This window comes from Felis catus, chromosome B3 (genome assembly GCF_018350175.1).
Source record: "Felis catus isolate Fca126 chromosome B3, F.catus_Fca126_mat1.0, whole genome shotgun sequence".
Taxonomy (NCBI): domain Eukaryota; kingdom Metazoa; phylum Chordata; class Mammalia; order Carnivora; family Felidae; genus Felis; species Felis catus.
In genome coordinates, this window is record NC_058373.1 from 29551234 (window position 1) to 29571174 (window position 19941).

At 34.6% G+C, this 19941-nt stretch overlaps 1 protein-coding gene across 7 annotated transcripts in view; it reads right to left on the reverse strand.

Moving 5' to 3' along the window:
* SCAPER (S-phase cyclin A associated protein in the ER) overlaps positions 1–19941 on the reverse strand; it is a 521436-nt gene that overhangs the window by 325003 nt on the left and 176492 nt on the right. For all 7 annotated transcript variants that reach the window (XM_045058993.1, XM_023255046.2, XM_023255044.2 and 4 more), the window contains 3 exons: positions 10625–10706; positions 8418–8570; positions 7778–7885 (listed from right to left, as the gene is read on the reverse strand). In XM_045058993.1, coding sequence (XP_044914928.1) covers positions 7778–7885; positions 8418–8570; positions 10625–10706 — 343 coding nt within the window. The remainder of the gene's footprint in view (positions 1–7777; positions 7886–8417; positions 8571–10624; positions 10707–19941) is intronic.

A 19941-nucleotide genomic window follows, 5' to 3' on the forward strand; every position in this document is an offset into this window, starting at 1 on the left:
ATTGCCATTGCTGTAGTTCTTTATTTTTTTAAAAATGTTTATGCTTTTGTCAGTATTACCCACAGACATGATTAACACAGTCAATGGTTCAAAGAAAGTAGTTTCCCACCGCTCTCCCACTTCTTTCTCCAATCCAGGCACAATGGTTTTAGTAGGTTATTTTATCTTTCTTCTCTATATTCCTGAATATACGTTTGCATTGCCACTTCTTCATTTTCCAGTTTTAGGATTATCTACTGATTTCTCAGCATGCAACATAAGGATTTAGTTCTATTCCCAGAGCCTGGCGTCACTACCCACACTTTATAGCTTCTGTATCCCCTCCATCTTTCCAAATATGGAGGGACCAGGAAATAAGTGTTATCTCATTATCTAGGTGACAGAAATACGGGGTTTATTACACTCCTTTATGATGCTGAAATACTTTGTAATCTAAAACAAATTTTTGAGAGAGAGGACCAAATTTGGGATTGTGAAAATTTTGTTTTACAACTTTGTGATTTTCCTGACACAACAGATGTGCCTCTAAAGACTGCAAGAGAAGTCAATTGACAAAATAATTATTACTAAAACTCAATAACTCTGATCAGAGGTCTGCTCCTCTATAAATATTTACTTTGGAACTAATATGCTGGCCATTGAATTTCAGATAAAGAACCTAATAAAGTCCAAATTAAAATAGAAGCATTTAGGGGCACCTGGGTGGCTCAGTCAGCTAAGTGTCCAACTCTTGATTTTGACACAGGTCATGATCTCACGGTTCCATGAGTTCAAGCCCGACTGATGGGCTGATGGCATGGAGTCAGCTTGAGATTCTCTCTCTCCCTCTTTCTCTGTCCCTACCCTGCTTGTACTCTAAATAAATTAATAAATTAATTAATTAAAATAAAAGCATTCATAATCAATTATTTAGTAAGGAAAATAAGAATTATGTAAATTAGGCAAATAAAATGTTAAACTCATTAACTATTCTTGTCAGAGTGGTAACATTCCTGCTTATAAACTCCTATTAATAAATCCATTATTTCCGGGGCACCTGGGTGGCTCAGTTGGTTGAGCATCTAATTTCAGCTCAGGTCATGATCTCAACAGTTCATGGTTTCAAGCCCCGCATCGGGCTTCAGATTTGTGTGTGTCTCTCTCTGTCTCTCAAAAATAAATAAACATTAAAAAAGATTTTAAAAATAAATCCTTTATTTCCTTTATCGTTACAATATGAAATTATCATATTATGGATTTCAAGATTATGCATGTATCAAATTTCTATATAAAGAAGTACATATTACAAAACTTTGAGAGAAGTAGAAGTAGCTTGGGTTATATAAATATGCCTCACTACAACACTGTTTCTGATCCTCTATCATGCAACTGAAAGAAAGCAGCTGCAAAATAGTCATCACAATTGCTTTGGTCTTTTAATGTCGCCCATGGTGATGATTCTGCAACTCCTCACAAATGACACACAAAAGCCAGATGAAAATGTATTAGTCTGTAATCTGTAGATGTGTAAAAGTAGTCACTATTCTAGACATCCCAAACCACCATGATCTTGAATAAGAGTTTAAGGAGTTTAAGAGTTTATGTCTTTTAAAAAGCAATAATGTTTAGATATTTAATCAACTTTGTAAAGGGAATGGGTATCACTAAAAATAACAGCCAACATGTTACAACTTAAACACTTAAAATATCAGGTTGGGACACTCCATTCTAATTTCCAAATAAACACATGCAAAAAGGAAAAAATAGTTTTAATTGCTATAAGCAAACTATAAAATTAGATAACTATCATATTGTAAACAAAAAGCAGCACATATTATAATACATATGGACTCATGCAGAGAAATACAGTTGAAAATGGCTTTTCACATTTGTATAGCTATCTAAGGGTCACAAAATAGAGTTTTATCAAACACTAGAGAGCTTAAGTATCTAAATTGCAGGCATTTGCTACCTATTTGAAATTACATTTTATTTTATTTTATTTTTTAATGTTTATTCATTTATTTTTGAGAGAGAGAATATGTGAGTGGGGGATGGACAGAAAGAGAGACACAGAACCTGAAGCAGGCTCCAAGCTGTCAGCACAGAACCCAATGCAGGGCTCAAACCCACGAACAGTGAGATCATGACCTGAGCCAAAGTTGGATGCTTAACCAACTGAGCCACCCAGGTACCCTTGAAACTGCATTTTAAAATAAACCAACTGTGTTTTTAAAAAAAGGTTCATGGAAGAGAATTTCATGTAGTTGTAATTTACCAACCCAACGACAGAGAATCTTGAAAAAACTGTAAGAAAACTACAGTTCTGATTAATGATCAATATTTCTAAAACTGAATGTTAACTAAAAGAAAACCAATACAGAAAAGAGACTGTGATTTTTTTTTAATTTTTTTTAACGTTTGTTCATTTTTGAGAGATGGAGGGAGACAGAGCGTGAGTGGGGGAGGGGCAGAGAGAGAGGGAGACACAGAATCCGAAGCAGGCTCCAGGCTCTTAGCTGTCAGCACAGAGCCCGATGTGGGGCTCGAACTCACAAACTGTGAGATCATGACCTGAGCCAAATTCCGATGCTCAACCAACTGAGCCACCCAGGCGCCCCAAGACTGTGATTATTAGCAGGAAAAGTGCAATGGTCAAATAACATCAGAAAAGGTATGCAAAATGGACATCAATGAAGTAATATTTCAAAATTATGAATGTGATGATCTATTTTAACTTTCTTAGCATATGGCATTTGCCCAGTTCAACTCTGCTAGAAAGGTGGTTAGAATTTGTTCTAAAATAAATACAAGAAAAATACACTCTACAATAATCAACTTTAGACATATAAAACAGATAAATGCAGCAAAACAATAGGTTTATAAACCAAGTTAATTGCCTGAGATTTAACAAATTTATTTATCTTGCCCTTTAGCATGTCAATAATGAAGCCTAGAGAATTCAAATCATAGTATTTATTCCACAGTAAGAAGAAAATTCCCTTTTCCAACCTTAAGGCTCAATTGCTTGGTTAGAATGAGGAGGAAGGAGTGGTTAAAGGAAATTTTATCTCTTTCCAGCCAAAACATTTTGAAGATAAAAGGAGGGGAAAAAAAAAAGTTTTAATGTGTATCCCAAGGGGGATAATATGTTAGCTAAGTGACAGTAATGCCCAAAGTATAATTTTGATTCTCAAAAGAAACAGTCTCTCCATCTGTCCCTGTCACCAAATAGGTCTATTAGTATGGCCTTGCTAGGTGGTCAGGAAGATGTCTTGTGTTTTAGCTTTCCCAAAATGTTCTTAGTTCTTATGTGGTATGAACCCTGTGGTAGAAGCCAGTAGGCCTGTCAGGGCCAGAATGAAGGTTATGGCAAAGACTCGGAGACATATGGGCAGAGAGGACTGAGGGGTGACCTGGTCAGGAAGAGGCAAACAAATGGCTGATGCTCCACTGTAACACTAAGTGGAAAGAAGAGATCAAGAGTTCACCAGCCACTCTTCATGACTGGTTTACTAAGTGAACAGGTAAAGAAGGGTCTCACACTGGAAATCAGAAAAGAAAGAAGACATCTGGTAGAAAGACCTCAACTTTTCCTCTTAATATGGGGTCAAGTAAGCCATACTCTTCCTCCAATACACATAGATGCTATCTTAAGGAGATAAGCAAGTGGATAGGGGCTAAGGATTGTTATTCAAAAGAGGCTAGGTACAAACTAGAGAAACTGTTTAAATTATTGGATCCAACTAAGTTTAAAACAAACTGGTTACCTACTTCAAATTTTTTCCTTAAACCAATGAAGAAGACTAAATCAGCACGGATAAACAGCTACATGCCTCTGCACGCCCGCGTTCCAATGTGGTGAATTTACCACCATAAGAATTCTAAAAGTTAGAAGAATTATATGTTAACAATCAGCTATATATGTGTGTTACATACTGAACACATACACATGTTCTCTCTCACACACACACACATTCTCTCTCACACATATACACATACACCACAAAAATTTTTCCATCCTATTAAAGAGAAAATAAAGGCAATGGAAGCTATATCCTACAAGAAAGGGTAAGGCATTTTTAGATAATTTCTCAAATTAACTTAAAGTGTACCCAACTGAGGTACTGGGGGAAAAATATTTATTCTAAATGAGTCCCAGTTTGTTCATTTGACTTGACTTTCTGTTGAGAAGCAGACAAAATGCTTTCCTAACATGATTACAAAAAGACAACAAATACTTCTGGCTTCTACAAACAAAGGTAAGCAAGGCAAGGAAATGAACCAATCTGTTAGGAATTATCTATTATTTCCTAGACTGTCATCAATTCTAGGAGATATCTAGGAGACTTCTTTCACCTCAACACCAGCGCACTCTGGCAAAAGAGATCAGCTTATATTTCATTAAGTACAGTAATGTCTTCATGTTTTTGCTAACTTAAAATATCATTTTCTTTCAATCACCTAATTTGCATAATTTTTCCAAGCTGAAATGCTAATTTGGGATTCATAAAATCACATTTGGTTGTAAACATCCAATAAATTATAGTTAAGATCCTTCATGAAAGTTCTTTTTATACATCCATGAACCAAATGAAAATAAAATTTACTTAAGTACACAGGTTAACAAACACACCAAGGAGTCTCACAAACAGAAAAATATGGATTAGAAAAAAAACCCTTTTTAACTTCATTCTCTATATAAGGTTGGATGTACTTCATTCAACATTCACAAAAATCACTATTAGCTTCTTTAGATATTGGTGTGAAAAGAGGATGACTCAGAAATCAGAGGTTTAATTAAAACTTATACTTCATTATTTCTCTAGCAATGTATAAAAACTAAATTTTGGAATGTATTTAAACTAGCACCCATTTGTTTTGACCTTCAAAAATTAGCTACTTTTAACACCTGGATTTTAAGACAATGAAAGAGAAAAAAAATCAAACACATAACAGCTCTTTTTGTGAAGTCTCAAAAAAACAAGAAAAATTTCCCAGTCAAATTACAACAAAAACACAAAACATTATACCTTTCTTGCCAGGCAGCTACCTATTACATTTAACAGGCTTAAAAAAAAAATGTGTCAAAGATCAAGAGTAAGTTATCTGATATGTCAAGTGCATAAGGTCAAAGGTACAATTTTATTAGGTCAGAGGTGGTATAAATAAAATCTTACATGTCAAGGAAGAAGGGTCACAGACAAGGTGTATATAACATAAAGACATCACAGATGACAAGTAATAACTTTAAGTAGAACAAGTATGTTTACTACAGATACCTCCACTGATTAAAAATGAAACTTCCATGTGAGTAAATATAAAACTGCCCTACTATATCACATAACTCATATCCTATATCGCATGTTTGTTTTCAGGAAGAAAGGGCTATAACCCAGAATAACTACATGAATTAAGTGAGAACTTAAGGAAAATTTAATTCCTTTCAACTGAAATAATATAAAAAAATGAACACATCAACCAAATCTCAAATCACAACAGCTAAACATCAGGCTATGCTATAAGAGCTACAAAAGTTAGACAATACTGCACATTTTTCTTTCAAATTGCATGAACTATTCTTTCCTTCTCAACTTTTCTCACTGAAGTAAAACACATAAAATTTAGATTTCAATTTATATAAGAGCAACATTCCAGAAAATGTTTAAATAATCTGTTGTAAATTAAATAATACAGTTTTTTAATTAAGAAAATTACAAGTAATTTCTATAAATGGAAAATTTTCATTTGTAATGGAATAATTAAATTCTAATTAAAGAAAGCAATTTAAGATTTTTTCAAAGTGGCACACACATACACATGACTCTTGTTCTAAACAGCAAACTTAAAGAGTGAATGGGGTAAATTATATGAATGATTCAAGTAAAATAAAAAAAAATCCTTACTATTCACTCTTAAAATACTCATACAATTTGAGTAAAAGACAAAAAATTATTTGAGGTAAACTAAATAGATGATTAATTACATGTTTTATTAGAGGTACCTAAAGCCATTCAGTAGAAGCTCTCAGTTCAACTCAGCTCAATGAGCTTTTATTAAATACCTTACCATGTGTCAAGCATTATGTCAAACAATGTGTATACAGGAATTAAATATTAGGAGACTTCCAATTCCAGCCACAGTGGAGTGGCTTATACTGACTGGACTATCTCCCAACTCAAAATGTTGTACAAAGTATACCAAATATCAACTTGAAGGCATTACAGTACAGCCAACAGAGCCAGAACTTGAGACCGTTATCCCTAACAGAAAGGAAGCACATGAGGTAAGCTCCACATTCACTCTGGATTTTTCCTTGAAAGGCTTATACCAATTTTTGGCATGGAGACACTGCAAACTAAAAGTAGCAGCCTTACTGAGCTGAAGAGACAGAATTTGGTTTAGAGCTGCCAAAGCCACTGGAGCTTGAGGGGAGAATATCCTCAAAAGGAGGAAATCATAGAGAAGTAAGCCCAAATAACTATGTGCAATTTCCATCAAGTGCTGGTCATACCCAGAAACTCAGGAGAAAACAGTAGCTTCAGTCCTTCTACCCAGGTAAGATTTATTGATTTATTAAGAACCAACCACAGACTTACCCCTGCTTCCTGACAGCATCCAATCCAGATCAAAGCTTCAAGTCCTCGAACTTTCCCCTCCCCAACCAAATCACCTAGCACAAGCCCAAATCCTATAATAAGCCCTTTCTAACACCTTATTTGAGAAGCTCCATAATTCCCCACAGTATACATTTTCCATTCTTTAATAAATGAAACCCTATTTTATTCAACTACAAATATATTCCTTCACCTGGAGAGCATTGATAAAAAGCTAAGAAAAAGAATGAACTACAACTTCACATAAACATTTAAGATCAATCTCAGAGTTAGGGGTAGGTGAAAGTAGCCAGACACAGAAAGTACATACTGTATGATACCATTTAAAGAATGTTCCAGAACAGGGAAAACTAACTGATGGTGTAGACTAGTTACCGCTTGGGGACATGTCTGGGTTGGAGCATGAGGGAGCCTTCTGGAGTATAAGAAATGATCTATATCTTGATGTGAGTGAAACATATGTAAAAATCAATCAAGGTGTATACTTGAGATTTGTGTACTCTATTAATATACGTTACACTGGGGAACAGGAGTTAAACACACACATGTATGTATATACAGTTACTGCTCTCATTAGAACTATAATAACTTTTCCTGGGCACCTTAAGAGATACTTCACAAACATGAATGTCTCATCTTTGGGTAGCTCTAGAAATTTGCTATTATAAATAGAACCAACAAATTCATAGATTAGCAATGTCATCCATGTCTAGATAACAACTGAATGTAAAATATTTCTAAAAATATTCATACAAATCTAAATTCCACTGTAAGCAATTATAGGTAGATAAATAATGCATTTCCAAAAATTTCTAAATACTGTACTCATAAAATTATCAATTTACATGACATGTATATTGTTAATTATTTTCCAAGAAATGCAGGGCATCACTAAAGAATTCTTTTGTATATTATTAAAATATCAAAATACTATGACTTTTTTTACAGTAAAATTGTTCTTATTTCTGTTTCTTGTTAAACTGTCTACTAAATTTTAGTATATGCACTGTCAAAGTGAGCACTAAATTGTATACTAAATGACATATTTGTATACTATATTTTAGTAGTTATTAAATGTTAAATATAATTTTAAATAATCACAACCAACATGGAATTCTTTATAATATAGGACATACTGAGTTTTCAATAAATATGTGGAAATGAACAGAAGTAAAGCTTACCACTTCTTCATCTGAAAGTTCACGCCCTTGAATGCTGCTATTCTCTCTTACGGCTTGCTGGTGTTTTTTTCCTTTAATATGGCTAAAAAGATACACCTCTGAAGAGATCTAAAAGCATAAAATCAAAGCAATTGTAATCAACATATAATTATATCTAATTATATATTCAGGCCAGTATATCATATGCATGTTGATATCACACTAGCCTTTACATACTAGGCTAAAAATATTTTCTTTAAAACACAACTCTGAGAATCCTCTAGAAGATACATAAGAAAAATCATGCCATTGTAACCAACCTTAACAGGATATCATTTCTTCTAAGTATCAGAGTTCAAATTTCAAGACTGAAAATGCCTTTTTCTTTTTTGATTCCAGTACCCAAAAATATTGCTTGGGCTATCAATTAAGCAGGTATATATCCATTTTAGCAGCAATTGCATTACTCTGGCACTTTGCACTGATACTCTTAAATGCCAACCAATGCTATTTTTATACTACTTGCTTAGCATAAAAATCATGAAAGAAATCCACGGTTTAAAATCATATGAATTTTAAAAGACCGGGAGAATATATTTCCATAGTTTAACAAACTTTAGTAATAAATCATATCATCACAATATTAGTAATGACAACCTACCAGGACATTACAGAGGGAACACTGCTTCTTTCTTTCATAAGGCGTCAGTTTGGGGGCATAATCAGTGTTTGCATGCCGCCCACTGCTTAACTCAGCAGCTTTTTCTTTTCTTTGTTCAATCTGTTCCATGTGCCTTCGAATGCTTTCATCATGCTGTGAATGAAGTCAAAGCGTGAGAATATAAAAATGATGCAAATTATACGGAGAACTTAAAAAAACAGTATTTCCATTAAAGTTTCTACAATAATAGAAGAAATGTCTTCATTCAATGTTGACGTGAACACTAAGAATAAGAATTTACATAAAGCCCTTTAATATCTCCTACATGCACAGTAACGTCTCTTAGAGTGTGCTTCTTGGAACAACACCATAGGATATTGTAAGTGCTTTGTGGAAAAGGTTCTATCCGCAAATAAATTTGGAAAACACTACATTAAAGCAAAACAGGTTTTTGCTGGGCTTGATGTCAAAAATTAAGTTCTGACTCATTTGGAGAACTGGAGGCTTGGGTCTGAGAAGGGACCAACAGGAGGGCCTTTAAATTTGCTTGTGCTTCTCGATGGTTGTCTTTTTACTTTTCTAGCCTGATTATTCTAGAAGCCTACTTGGGGCAGTGCCCTTTTACAGATCAGTGTCTAATCTGGTGACTGAATGGCTGAAGTTGGGAACTTAGCCTCTTGGAGAAGTGCTGTTGAGACTTCTGGGTCGCCTAGATAGTGGCTCCTGCCACTTGAATCTTTGGGCTGCAATGAGGAGTGAAGAGCCATGTCCTTTCTCCCTGGCTCCTATGGATTTTGCTAACGAGAGGATGTGTCTTATTTGGTGTTGAGCAAATCCTAGGAACTTCATCTAGCTGTCCTGCATTAACCTGTGAGCAGCTTTGAACTTGAGAAAAAAAAACTGCATAGAAATTTTGAGATATTTAAATATCATTCAGACCACTTTGCTTCATTGTAATCAAATACTTGGTCTTGTCAAAAGGATTCTAATAAAATGCTTTAGAGAAAAAAAAAAAAGCAAAACAGGTTTTTAACACTGAACTATATGGAGCCTGTAGTATGTCTCTGTGCATTGTGACTCAATAAGCCTAGCTCATACTAAAAAACATTTTACACACTTAATTGACTACAACACACTTTTGAGAAGCACTTCTGGGAACACACTTTCGGAAATGTTGACCCCTACGTAAAAACCAAGCATATCCTCATAGCAGACAAACCCCATCATGATGCAGACTTCTACCACACCAACTCCACACCACCATTTCTGGTTGCTCCACACCTCCAGTGACTTACCCCCAAAACAAAAAACATAGCCAAGCTGAAAAAACACAATTCCAGAATTCTGACTTAACACTCATACTTTTTCATATGATTGGAAATGTCATCCCACCCACCTACCTATTCTCCTACCCATTCAAGATTCAGCTCAGGAGTTATTCTCTAAAATTTTTTCCTGACTTCTGAAATGCTTCATATTAAACTCAGTGTCCTCATCCATACTTTCATAGCACTCCAAGTAATATGTCCATATGGAAATTATCTGTTTAGCAACTGATTCTCACACTACATTAAGAGTTTCTTGGAATTTAGAATCATGACTTACTCATCTCATTAACCCCACGTCTACTACAAGGCTCAACAGATTTTTGGTACATTAAATTTTAGTGAATGATAAAGTCCTGTGATAAAATATGGCCCTCTACCTTATGGAATGTACTATCTCTGTGAGGAGACAATGTATAAGTAATTGTTACACAGTGTAAAATATACTGCTAGAAACTGTATTACTAATGGTAAAGATTTTCTAGAAAATAGCAGTTTATCACAATTTCCCAAGTTACAATCGCACAATTCATAGGCACTGAAAATCAAGTGAAACTAATTATACTAATCATTTTTTATTTGTAAATAATTAAAAAGTATAACTATCAGAAACCAAAGAGTAATGCCTTCAAGTCACTAACAAATTGGTTAGTAAAAACAGGAAAGTTAAAATTACTTTAATTATTCTCATCATTTTATCATATTAAAATAAATTTTTCAGACAGTTGAATTAGAACGGACCAAAACCAAATCATGTAAGTCTTATTAACCAAATATTAAGAATACAAATTAAAATGTTATACAATCCCTTAAATAAAAGATTTAATCTCATGTGCCATTGAAAGCTCTAAAATTTCACATTGAAATATATACTATCCTTACCTTAAGCTGAATTTTTTTTTGGAGCTCTTCCATTGCTTCTTGTTGAGCAGCTGTGAGTGCAGCCAATCGCTCTTCCCTATCTCTGTAAGAAGATAGTAAAAAACAATACACTCAACTGCTTGGAGAATCGAACTTCACGAGGTTAAAAATGATTAGGATACATAGGCTTATATATTCTACAGGATTATTATTTTTTAAATTATTCTTTCTGAGTGCCTATGTCCCAAATACACTGCTCAATAAATGTTTAAAAAGCAACACAAGTTTTCAGTTATAAAAATAGGTTTCTGGGGGCATCTGGGTGGCTCAATCAGTTAAGCATCTGACTTCAGCTCAGGTCTTGATCTCATGGTTCATGAGCTCCAGCCCACATTGGGTTTTCTGCTGCCAGCATAGAGCCTGCTTCAAATCCCTTGTCTCCCTCTCTCTCTGCACCTCCCCTGACAGCACTCTCTCCCTGTCAAAAATAAATAAATGTTAAAAAGAAATTTAAAAATAATAGATTTCTGGACACAGACCCAGGTATGGTTTTAAATACTAACTACCACTGGAACTCTCATTTAAACATGGCATGTTGAGAGGGAGGAGTTAAATTGGCAACAAGTAGGGAGATCCTAAGCTTGTCTTGTTCCTCCAAAACACCAAACAGACCTCACAATGATTTGATAAAAATCATTCTTAACACCCAAGAAATCAACCAGAGGTCTAAGAAAACAAAAACTGCAAGTCTACAAGTAGAAAAGCAACCACCTTTTGGAAGGCAGGAGGTGCAGAGAGTAGTCTTGGGGGAAACATAGCTGTGGGTATAGCAGTGGGGAGGGAGCCTACTTATGGAGGCTATCGCAAAGTATTATAAGCAGTGGAGTGCAAAATCTGAACTTGTAGAAGTCTGCTACAGTGGAGGAATTGCCTGGCTTAAAGGTGCCCAAGTAGCAAAGCAGGGAGGAATCCCAGGAGTGACAGCCAGCGTGGTCTGAGGACTCCCTCGGTCACAAAAAGGACAGGTGGGGCAAAGGTGCTGCACTATATCCAGGCACAGGAACAGAATAAGGGCTGAGGGCAGCAAGCAGAGTTGTTGGTGTTCTGCTACATTTTGACATAAACCCTGAACTGCTACAGTCCTGCCACTGTTTTCCTCCCACAAGCCAGCAAAAACATTCCAAGGCCCTCCCCCAGAAAAAAAGCAATGGTCCATGCCTCCAGAGTCCCTAAAATTTGGAGGAGTTCTGAAACTCAGTCATGGGCCTGAGATAAAGAAGCTAGGACACAGGTAGAGTGAATGCAGGGTTCTGACAGAAACAGGGGTGACAAGAGGGGTGACTGTTCTTCTGTGAGGGTTCCCCTGAAGAGTAGGAGGCATTATCTTTCAGCTCTGGGGCTAGAGAGGGGAGCAGAGCCATATTCAACTCACCCATCAGCATGGAGAGCCCTCAGGGAGCAAAACTACATCAACTAGCAGAGGCCAGAGCCATTTACACCAAGCCCCCCCCCCATGCCCTGAAGGCACATTTCCACTGCAACAAGTCAGCCTGAGAATCAGCACAGCAGGCCTCTTCCCCAGAAAAACAGCATAAGCAACTTGCTTGCACCAAGTCTATGGATCAAAAAGTATACAAAGCTTCAGATCTAGGGGAAAAAAGATCTAGCTTACTGTTTACTTTTACTACCCTTTGATCCAGCAATGGCACTATTAGGTATTTACCCAAAGGATACAAAAATACAGATTCAAAGGGGTATATGCACCCCAATGTTTATAGCACCATTCTCAACAATAGCATATTATGGAGAGCCCAAATGTCCATCAAATGACGAATGAATGTCACACACACACACACACACACACACACACACACACACACACACACACTTGAATATTAGCCAGCAAAAAGAATGAAATCTTGCCATTTACAATGACATTGATGGAGCTAGAAGGTATTATGCTAAGAGAGATAAGTCAGAGAAAGATAATTACCATATGATTTCACTCACATGGAATTTAAACAACAAAACAGATGAACATAGGGGAAGGAAGGGTGGAGGAAGAAGATGAGAGAGGGAAACAAACCACAAGAAACTCTCAATGACAGAGAACAAACTGAGGGTTGTTGGAGGGAGGTGGGTGGGAGATGGGCTAGATGGGTGATTCGTATTAAGGAGGGCACTTGTGCTGAGTACTGGGTGTTGCATATAAATGATGAATCACTGAATTCTACTCCTGAAACCAATATTGCATTGTATGTTAACTAAAATTTAAAATAAATAAAATAAATAAAAAATACACACGGCATGTTGAAAACATATTTATTTCTGTTCCCTTCCAAAAAACCACAAGAAATGAATAGAATAGGCATAAACTCACAAAGACAAAAATAACAGGAAAAGAAACAATCATAAATTATGAGACATACAAAGAAAAATGACCAGGCTTTGAAAAAATCAGTCAACTAGGGGCACCTGGGTGGTTCAGTCAGTTAAGCATCAGACTTCAGCTCAGGTCACAATCTCACAGTTTGTGAGTTCAAGCCCCGCATTGGGCTCCATACTGACAGTGTAGAGCCTGCTTGGGATTCTCTCTCTCTCCCTCCCTCTCTCTGTCCCTCCCCCACTTATGCTTTCTCTCGTACTCTCTGAAAAATAAACTTAAAAAAAAAAGAAAAGAAAAGAAAAAGCAGTCAATTGAAACTGTCCCTGAATGAGGCCATTTGCTGTATTTAGTAGACAGACTACAAAACAGCTGTTACAAATATGTTCAAAGAATTAAAAGAAAGTATGCCAAATTAAAGAAAAATATTATGGCAATGATTCAACAAATAGGGAATCTCAACAGAAAAATAGAAAGTTTTTTTAAAAACCTTTCCAATAAAAGAAACCAAGAATCCTTAAACAAATGGATGATTCCATATGAAATAGCTCCCAATGTCCAAAGCTGGAACAATTTGAGTAACAATATAAATAATACTGGTTTACAGCACAATGTATAAAATAAATATATATAAGTCCACACTGACATTAAAAAAAAAAACATTTAAATGAATAAATAGGAGAGAATAGACAACTGTCCTGTACAGAAAAATTATCAGCAATTAACATAGGAATTCTTCCCTCAAGGAGGTAAAGAATAATTCCCCACCTTTTCAGCATGGCCTATGCTTAGTGGCTTGCTTCCACCGGGGACAGCATAGAGAAATTTTTAAAGTAACAATGGAGAAACCTGACAAACACTAGCTTAGCCAAGTGACCAAGGTTAATAAAATCAGTGATAAGTCCAATTGATAGCATGAACCTCTGACATGTTACAAATGGTAATTCACAGTCACGTCTGTGCTCTTCTTCCCCAAAAGCTATAACATCAATTTCACCATAAGAAGAGCATCAGACAAGTCCTACCTGAGGAACGCTCTACAATATACCTGACCACTACCTAAAACTGTCAAGGTCATCAAAACCATGCAAAGTTTAAGAAACTGTGACAACTCAGAAGAGAAATGACAAATATCTGAACAAATAATGGCCAAACACTTCCCAAACTTGATATGTACAGAACAGAATAACCATGAAGACAATAAACCTAGAAAAATCAGAATGAAACTGGTTACACACAGGCAGAAAATTCTGAGAGCAGGAAGAAAAAAACAACTCACCATACACAGAGGAAAAACCAATATGATTAATGGCTAACTTTTCATCAGAAAAAAACAGAAGTCAAAAAAATCACACTACTGAAAACAAAAAAGAAAAAAAACAAGAACTCTAAATAAATCTGCCAAAAATATCATTCAGAATGAAGGAAAACGCCAATGATACTTCAACAAAAAATTTTTAAAAACAAAAACAAAATAAAGGCAAAATATTCCTAGATAAGTGAATACCAAGATAATTCAATGACAGCAAAACTCCCTTCGTAGAAAATACTGAAGAAAGGCCATCTAGCTAAAGAGAAATTATGCCAAAAAGTAACCTGAATCCATAAACAAAGAAAATGAAGTACACCAGAAATGGTAAATATGTTAATTAGTATAAAGGAACTTATAAATGTATTTTCTCTTTTACTCTAATTTCTTTGAAAAATGTGACACTACATAAAGAGATAATTCTATCACTGGATTGTTGAGTTTACCACATATATAGATATATGTGACAATGACAACACTAGGGGAAAAGGATATAGACCTATAGTGGAACAAAGTTACTCTATCTTACCAAAATTAAGTTCATTTTAATCAAAAGTAGCTTTTAATAATCTACTTCTTTACTTTGTATTGTAGTAAAGAGAGCAACCACTAAGCACAACTAAAATAATAGTTCTAAAAATCAAGAGAAAAATTTAAATAACACACTAAAAAAGTATTAAGAAAAAAAGCAGTAGTAAGAGAACAAAAAAAACTTGAGATGTATAGAAAACAAGGATCAAAATAGAAAATATAAATGTAATTATATCAATAATTATATTCAATGAGAATGGACAAAACACTTTCATGAAAAAGCAGAAACTAGCAGACTAGATCAAAAAGTAACTTCAACTTTATTTAGACCATAAGAGACACAGGTTAGATAAAAAAGACACAAAAGTATGAATGTAGAAGGACAGAAAAAGACATTACATGTAAACTATAGCCATGGCTATATTTAAAATAGAAAAAAATTGACTTTATAGCAAGAAATTCTTTTTTTTAAATGTGAAAGAGGAACATTTCAGAATGATGGAAGGGTCAATACCCAAGGAAGATATTATATGCCCCTAATATTGAGACACCAAAATACACAAAGCAAAAATTATCAAAACTGAGAATATAAATAGACAATTCAACAGTATTTCAAAAGTATATGGAAGTCAATGAAAGTGATAACACCACAACCCAAAACTTCTGGGATGCAGCAAAGGCAGTCGTAAGAAGAAAGTATACAGCAATCTAGGCTTTCCTAAAGAAGGAAGAAAGGTCTCAGATACAGAACCTAACCTTACACCTTAAAGAGCTGGAAAAAGAATAGCAAATAAAACTCAAAACCGGCAGAAGACAGGAAATAATAAAGATTAGAGCAGAAATTAATGCTATCAAAACCCAAAAAACAGAACACATCAATGAAACCAGAAGCTGGTTCTTTGCAAGAATTAACAAAATCGATAAACCACTAGCCAGCTTGATCGAAAAGAAAAAGGAAAGGACCCAAATAAATAAAATGAAGAATGAAAGAGGAGAGATCATAACCAACACAGCAGAAATAAAAAAAATAGTAAGAGAATATTATGAGAAATCATGTGCCAATAAAATGGGCAATCTGGAAGAAATGGACAAATTCCTAGAAAAATACACACTACCAAAACTGAAACAGGAAGAAATAGAAAATTTGAACAGACCCATAATCAGTAAGGAAATAGAATTAGTAATCAAAAATCTGCCAAAAAACAAGAGTCCAGGGCCAGATGGCTTTCCAGGGGAATTCCATAACAGTCTATCAGAAATTAATAAAACTAGACAGAAAATCAGTAAGTATACAGAAGCCTAGACAAAACTACCAACTAACTTAACTGACATTTAAAGAATACTCCATCCTGGGTGCCTGAGTGGTTCAGTTTGTTAAGCATCAGATTCTTGATTTCAGTTCAGGTCATGATTTCACAGGTTCATGGGACTGAGCCCCACAGATCAGGTTCTGCATTGACAGTGCAGAGGTTGCTTGGGATTCTCTCTCTCTTTCTCTGCCCCTCCCCCGCTCTCTCTCTCTCTCAAAATAAGTAAAACATTAAAAAAAAACAACAACAAAAACACCTGACCCAACAACAGCAGAACACAAACACTTTACAACAGCTTGTAGGAGTTTCTCCAGAATAGTTTACATTCAAGGTCATAAAATAATCTCAATGAATTTAAAGGGACTAAAATTATACAAAGAATATTCCTCGACTACAAAAGATTTAACTATAAAACAACAGGAAATTGGGGATATATCACCAAATATTTGGAAACTAAGCATGATTCTAAATAATTCATGTATCAAAAAAATCTAAAAAATATTAGAAAATATCTAATTAAAATTAACATATCAAAATTGATGGGATGAAGTTAAAGAAGTGCTGAGAAAAAACTTTATACCCTTAAATGTTTGAATTAGGAAAGTAGAAATAGGGGCACCTGGGTGGCTCAGTCAGTTAAGCATCCAACTTTGGCTCTGGTCATGAACTCATGGTTCGTGAGTTCACGCCCTACCTAGGGCTCTCTGCGGAGCCTGCTTCGGATCCTCCGTCTCCCTCTCCCTCTCCCTCTACCCCTCCCCCACTCACGCTTTCTCTCTCTCTCTAAAATTAACATTAAAAAAATGTTTTTAATTTTTAAAATTTAAAAGGGAATGTAGAAATATATAAAATCTATCAACTAAAGATTCAACCTCATAAAAGTAGGAAAAGCAGAGCTAATGAAACCCAAAGTAAACAAAAATTAGGAATGAAAGAGACATCACTATAGATCACAGTGAAATTACTTATTAGAAATAATGAACTTTATAAATATATAAAAATAGAGAACTTAAATGGAAAGGTCAAATTCCTAATAAGACACAAATTATGAAAGCTGACTGAATAAGAAACAAAAAAATCCCAATAGACCATAAAATGCTAAATAGGTGATGGGTGTTAAGGAGGGCACTTGTTGTGATGAGCACTGTGTGTTATATGTAAATGATGAATCCCTTAACTAACCAGAATTTAATAAAACTTGAAACATGAAAAAAAATGAGTTGGTAATTCAAAATCTCCCCCAAAAGAAAAATCCAAGCCTAGACAGATTCTCTGGCAAATTATATTTAAAAAAATAATGCTGATCCTAACACAAACAGTTCCCCTAAATAGTGCAAGAAAAACCACTTCCATCATATTATGAGGAATGAAAACCAAAGACATCACAAGAAAATTATACACCAATATCCCTCATGTAAATATCCTTAACAAGAAATTAGGAACATATAAAAATGAATGTACACCATGACCAAGTAGGAATTAACTCAGGCATGCAAGGTTGGTTTAATATTGAAAATGAATTAATGTAATAACTACAACATCCAAAAATCTCTGCACAATCCTCCTAATGGATGTGCAAAAAAAAAAAAAAGCACATTTATTTAACAAAACTCAGTCCATTCATGCTAAAAAGCACTCAACAAACTAGAAATACAAGAGAATTTCCTCAATCTAATAATGAGGATTTAAGAAAAACCTACAACTAACATCATTGGTAACAGGGAAAGACTAAATGCTTCACTACTAAAATTAAGAACAAAGTAAGTATATACAATGTCACAGCCTCTATTAAAATTATACACTGGCATGTAGCCAGTGCAAAAAGACAATGGAAAAAAAAAAGACATTTATACTAGAAAGCAAGAAGTATAACACTCGTAATTTGCAGATGATGTGAGTCTATATGTAAAACATCCTAAGGAAAAACAACAACAACAACAAAAAGAAAACACCATCAAAACTAGTAAGAAAACTGAGCAGGTAATAAAAAAACAAAGTTGTAAAATGAAATATATAAAAAATTGATTGTCTTTCTGTATACTAGCAACAAATACTACCAAAAATAAAGAAAATAATTCCAATCACAATGACTTCAAGAAGAGTACTTAGAATACATTTAAGAAAAAAAGTGCAAGACCTACAAATTAGAACTATAACTAAAAACTATAAAACACTATTGAGATAAATTAAAGGAGATATAGAGATATCATATTCATGGGTAAGAATATACAATATTGTAAAGATGGCAACTCTTCCCACAATGATCTATAGATTCAAGGCAATTCCTACCAACATCCCTGCAAGCTATTTTGTAGAAACTGGCAAACCTAAAACTTACATGAAAATACAGTTTTGAAAGAGACAAAGTAAGAGAACTTACATAGCATGATTCCAAAACTTGTTATGAAGCCACAGTAATTGACAGTCTGGTACTGGCATAAGAATAGAAATATACATATGAATAGAACAGCACAGATCCATAAATAAACCCTTACATGTATGACTAATTGATCTTGAACAGGTGGCAAGGCAATAAATGGTGAAAGAATAGTCTTTCAACAAATGATGCTGTGATAGATATCCATATTCGAATAAATTTAGATCTTTGTTTCATACCATACATAAAAGTTACCTTAAAAGGAAAAGAATACACGAACAAACAAACAAAATCAGAATCAGACCTATTAATATAGAAAACTGATGGCTGCCAGAAGGGAGGGATATGGAGAGTTGGGCAAAATGGGTGAAGGCGATAGGGAGATACAGGTTTCCAGTTACGGAATGAATAAGTCATGGGAATAAAAGGCACAGCATAAGGAATACAGTCAATGATACTGTAATAGTGATGTAACAGGACAAATGGTAGCTACACGTGTGGCAAACAAAGCATAATGTATAAACTTGTCAAGTCACTAAGTTGTAGACCTGAAACTAATGTAACACTGTGTGTCAACTACACTAAAAATAAAAGTCATTGAATTAAATAAAGTCACAAGAAAAATGGACTTATAGACCTAAATGTAAGTGCCAAACTGAAACACTTCTTGAAGAAAATATGTGAAAAATAATCTTTGTGATTTTGAGTTTGGCAAGATTTCTTAGATATGACACCAAAAGCTTCATACATAAAACAAGTTTGATATATTGGGTTTTATTAAAATTAAAACTTTTGCACTTCAAATAACTATTTAAAAGATAAAAAGATAAGCCACAAATTCTAAGTCATACCTGAAAGGATGGGAATCCAGAATATATAAAGAATTTTTACAATTCAATAATAATGAAGGACTCACTTGAAAAATGGGCAAAAGATATAAGTAGATGTTTTACCAAAGAAGATAGATGAATGGCTAATAAGCACATGCAAAGATGCTGAACATTAGTCATCAGAGAAATGCAAATTACAATCACAATGAAACAGCACAACATTCCAACTAGAAAGGCATACGTTTAAAAAACTGATCCACCAAGTGTTGTCAAGGCTTTGAAGAAACTGAAACTCCTTCACTACTGGTGGGTATGTAAAATGGTGTGACTAATTTTGGAAAAACATTTTGTAGTTTCTTAAAAAGTTCAACATACATCAACCCTATAACCCAGCCATCCATCTCCTAGCTATTTGCCCAAGAGAAATGAAAGCATATGTCCACAAAAAGTACTCATACACAAACGTTCAGAAAAGCTTATTTATAATGACCAAAAAAGTGGAATAAACCCAAATTTCTATCAATAGAAAAATGCATGATTAGTATATGGATATATACTAATTAGCAATAAAAAAGAAGCTGTATGTACAAGTAACAAT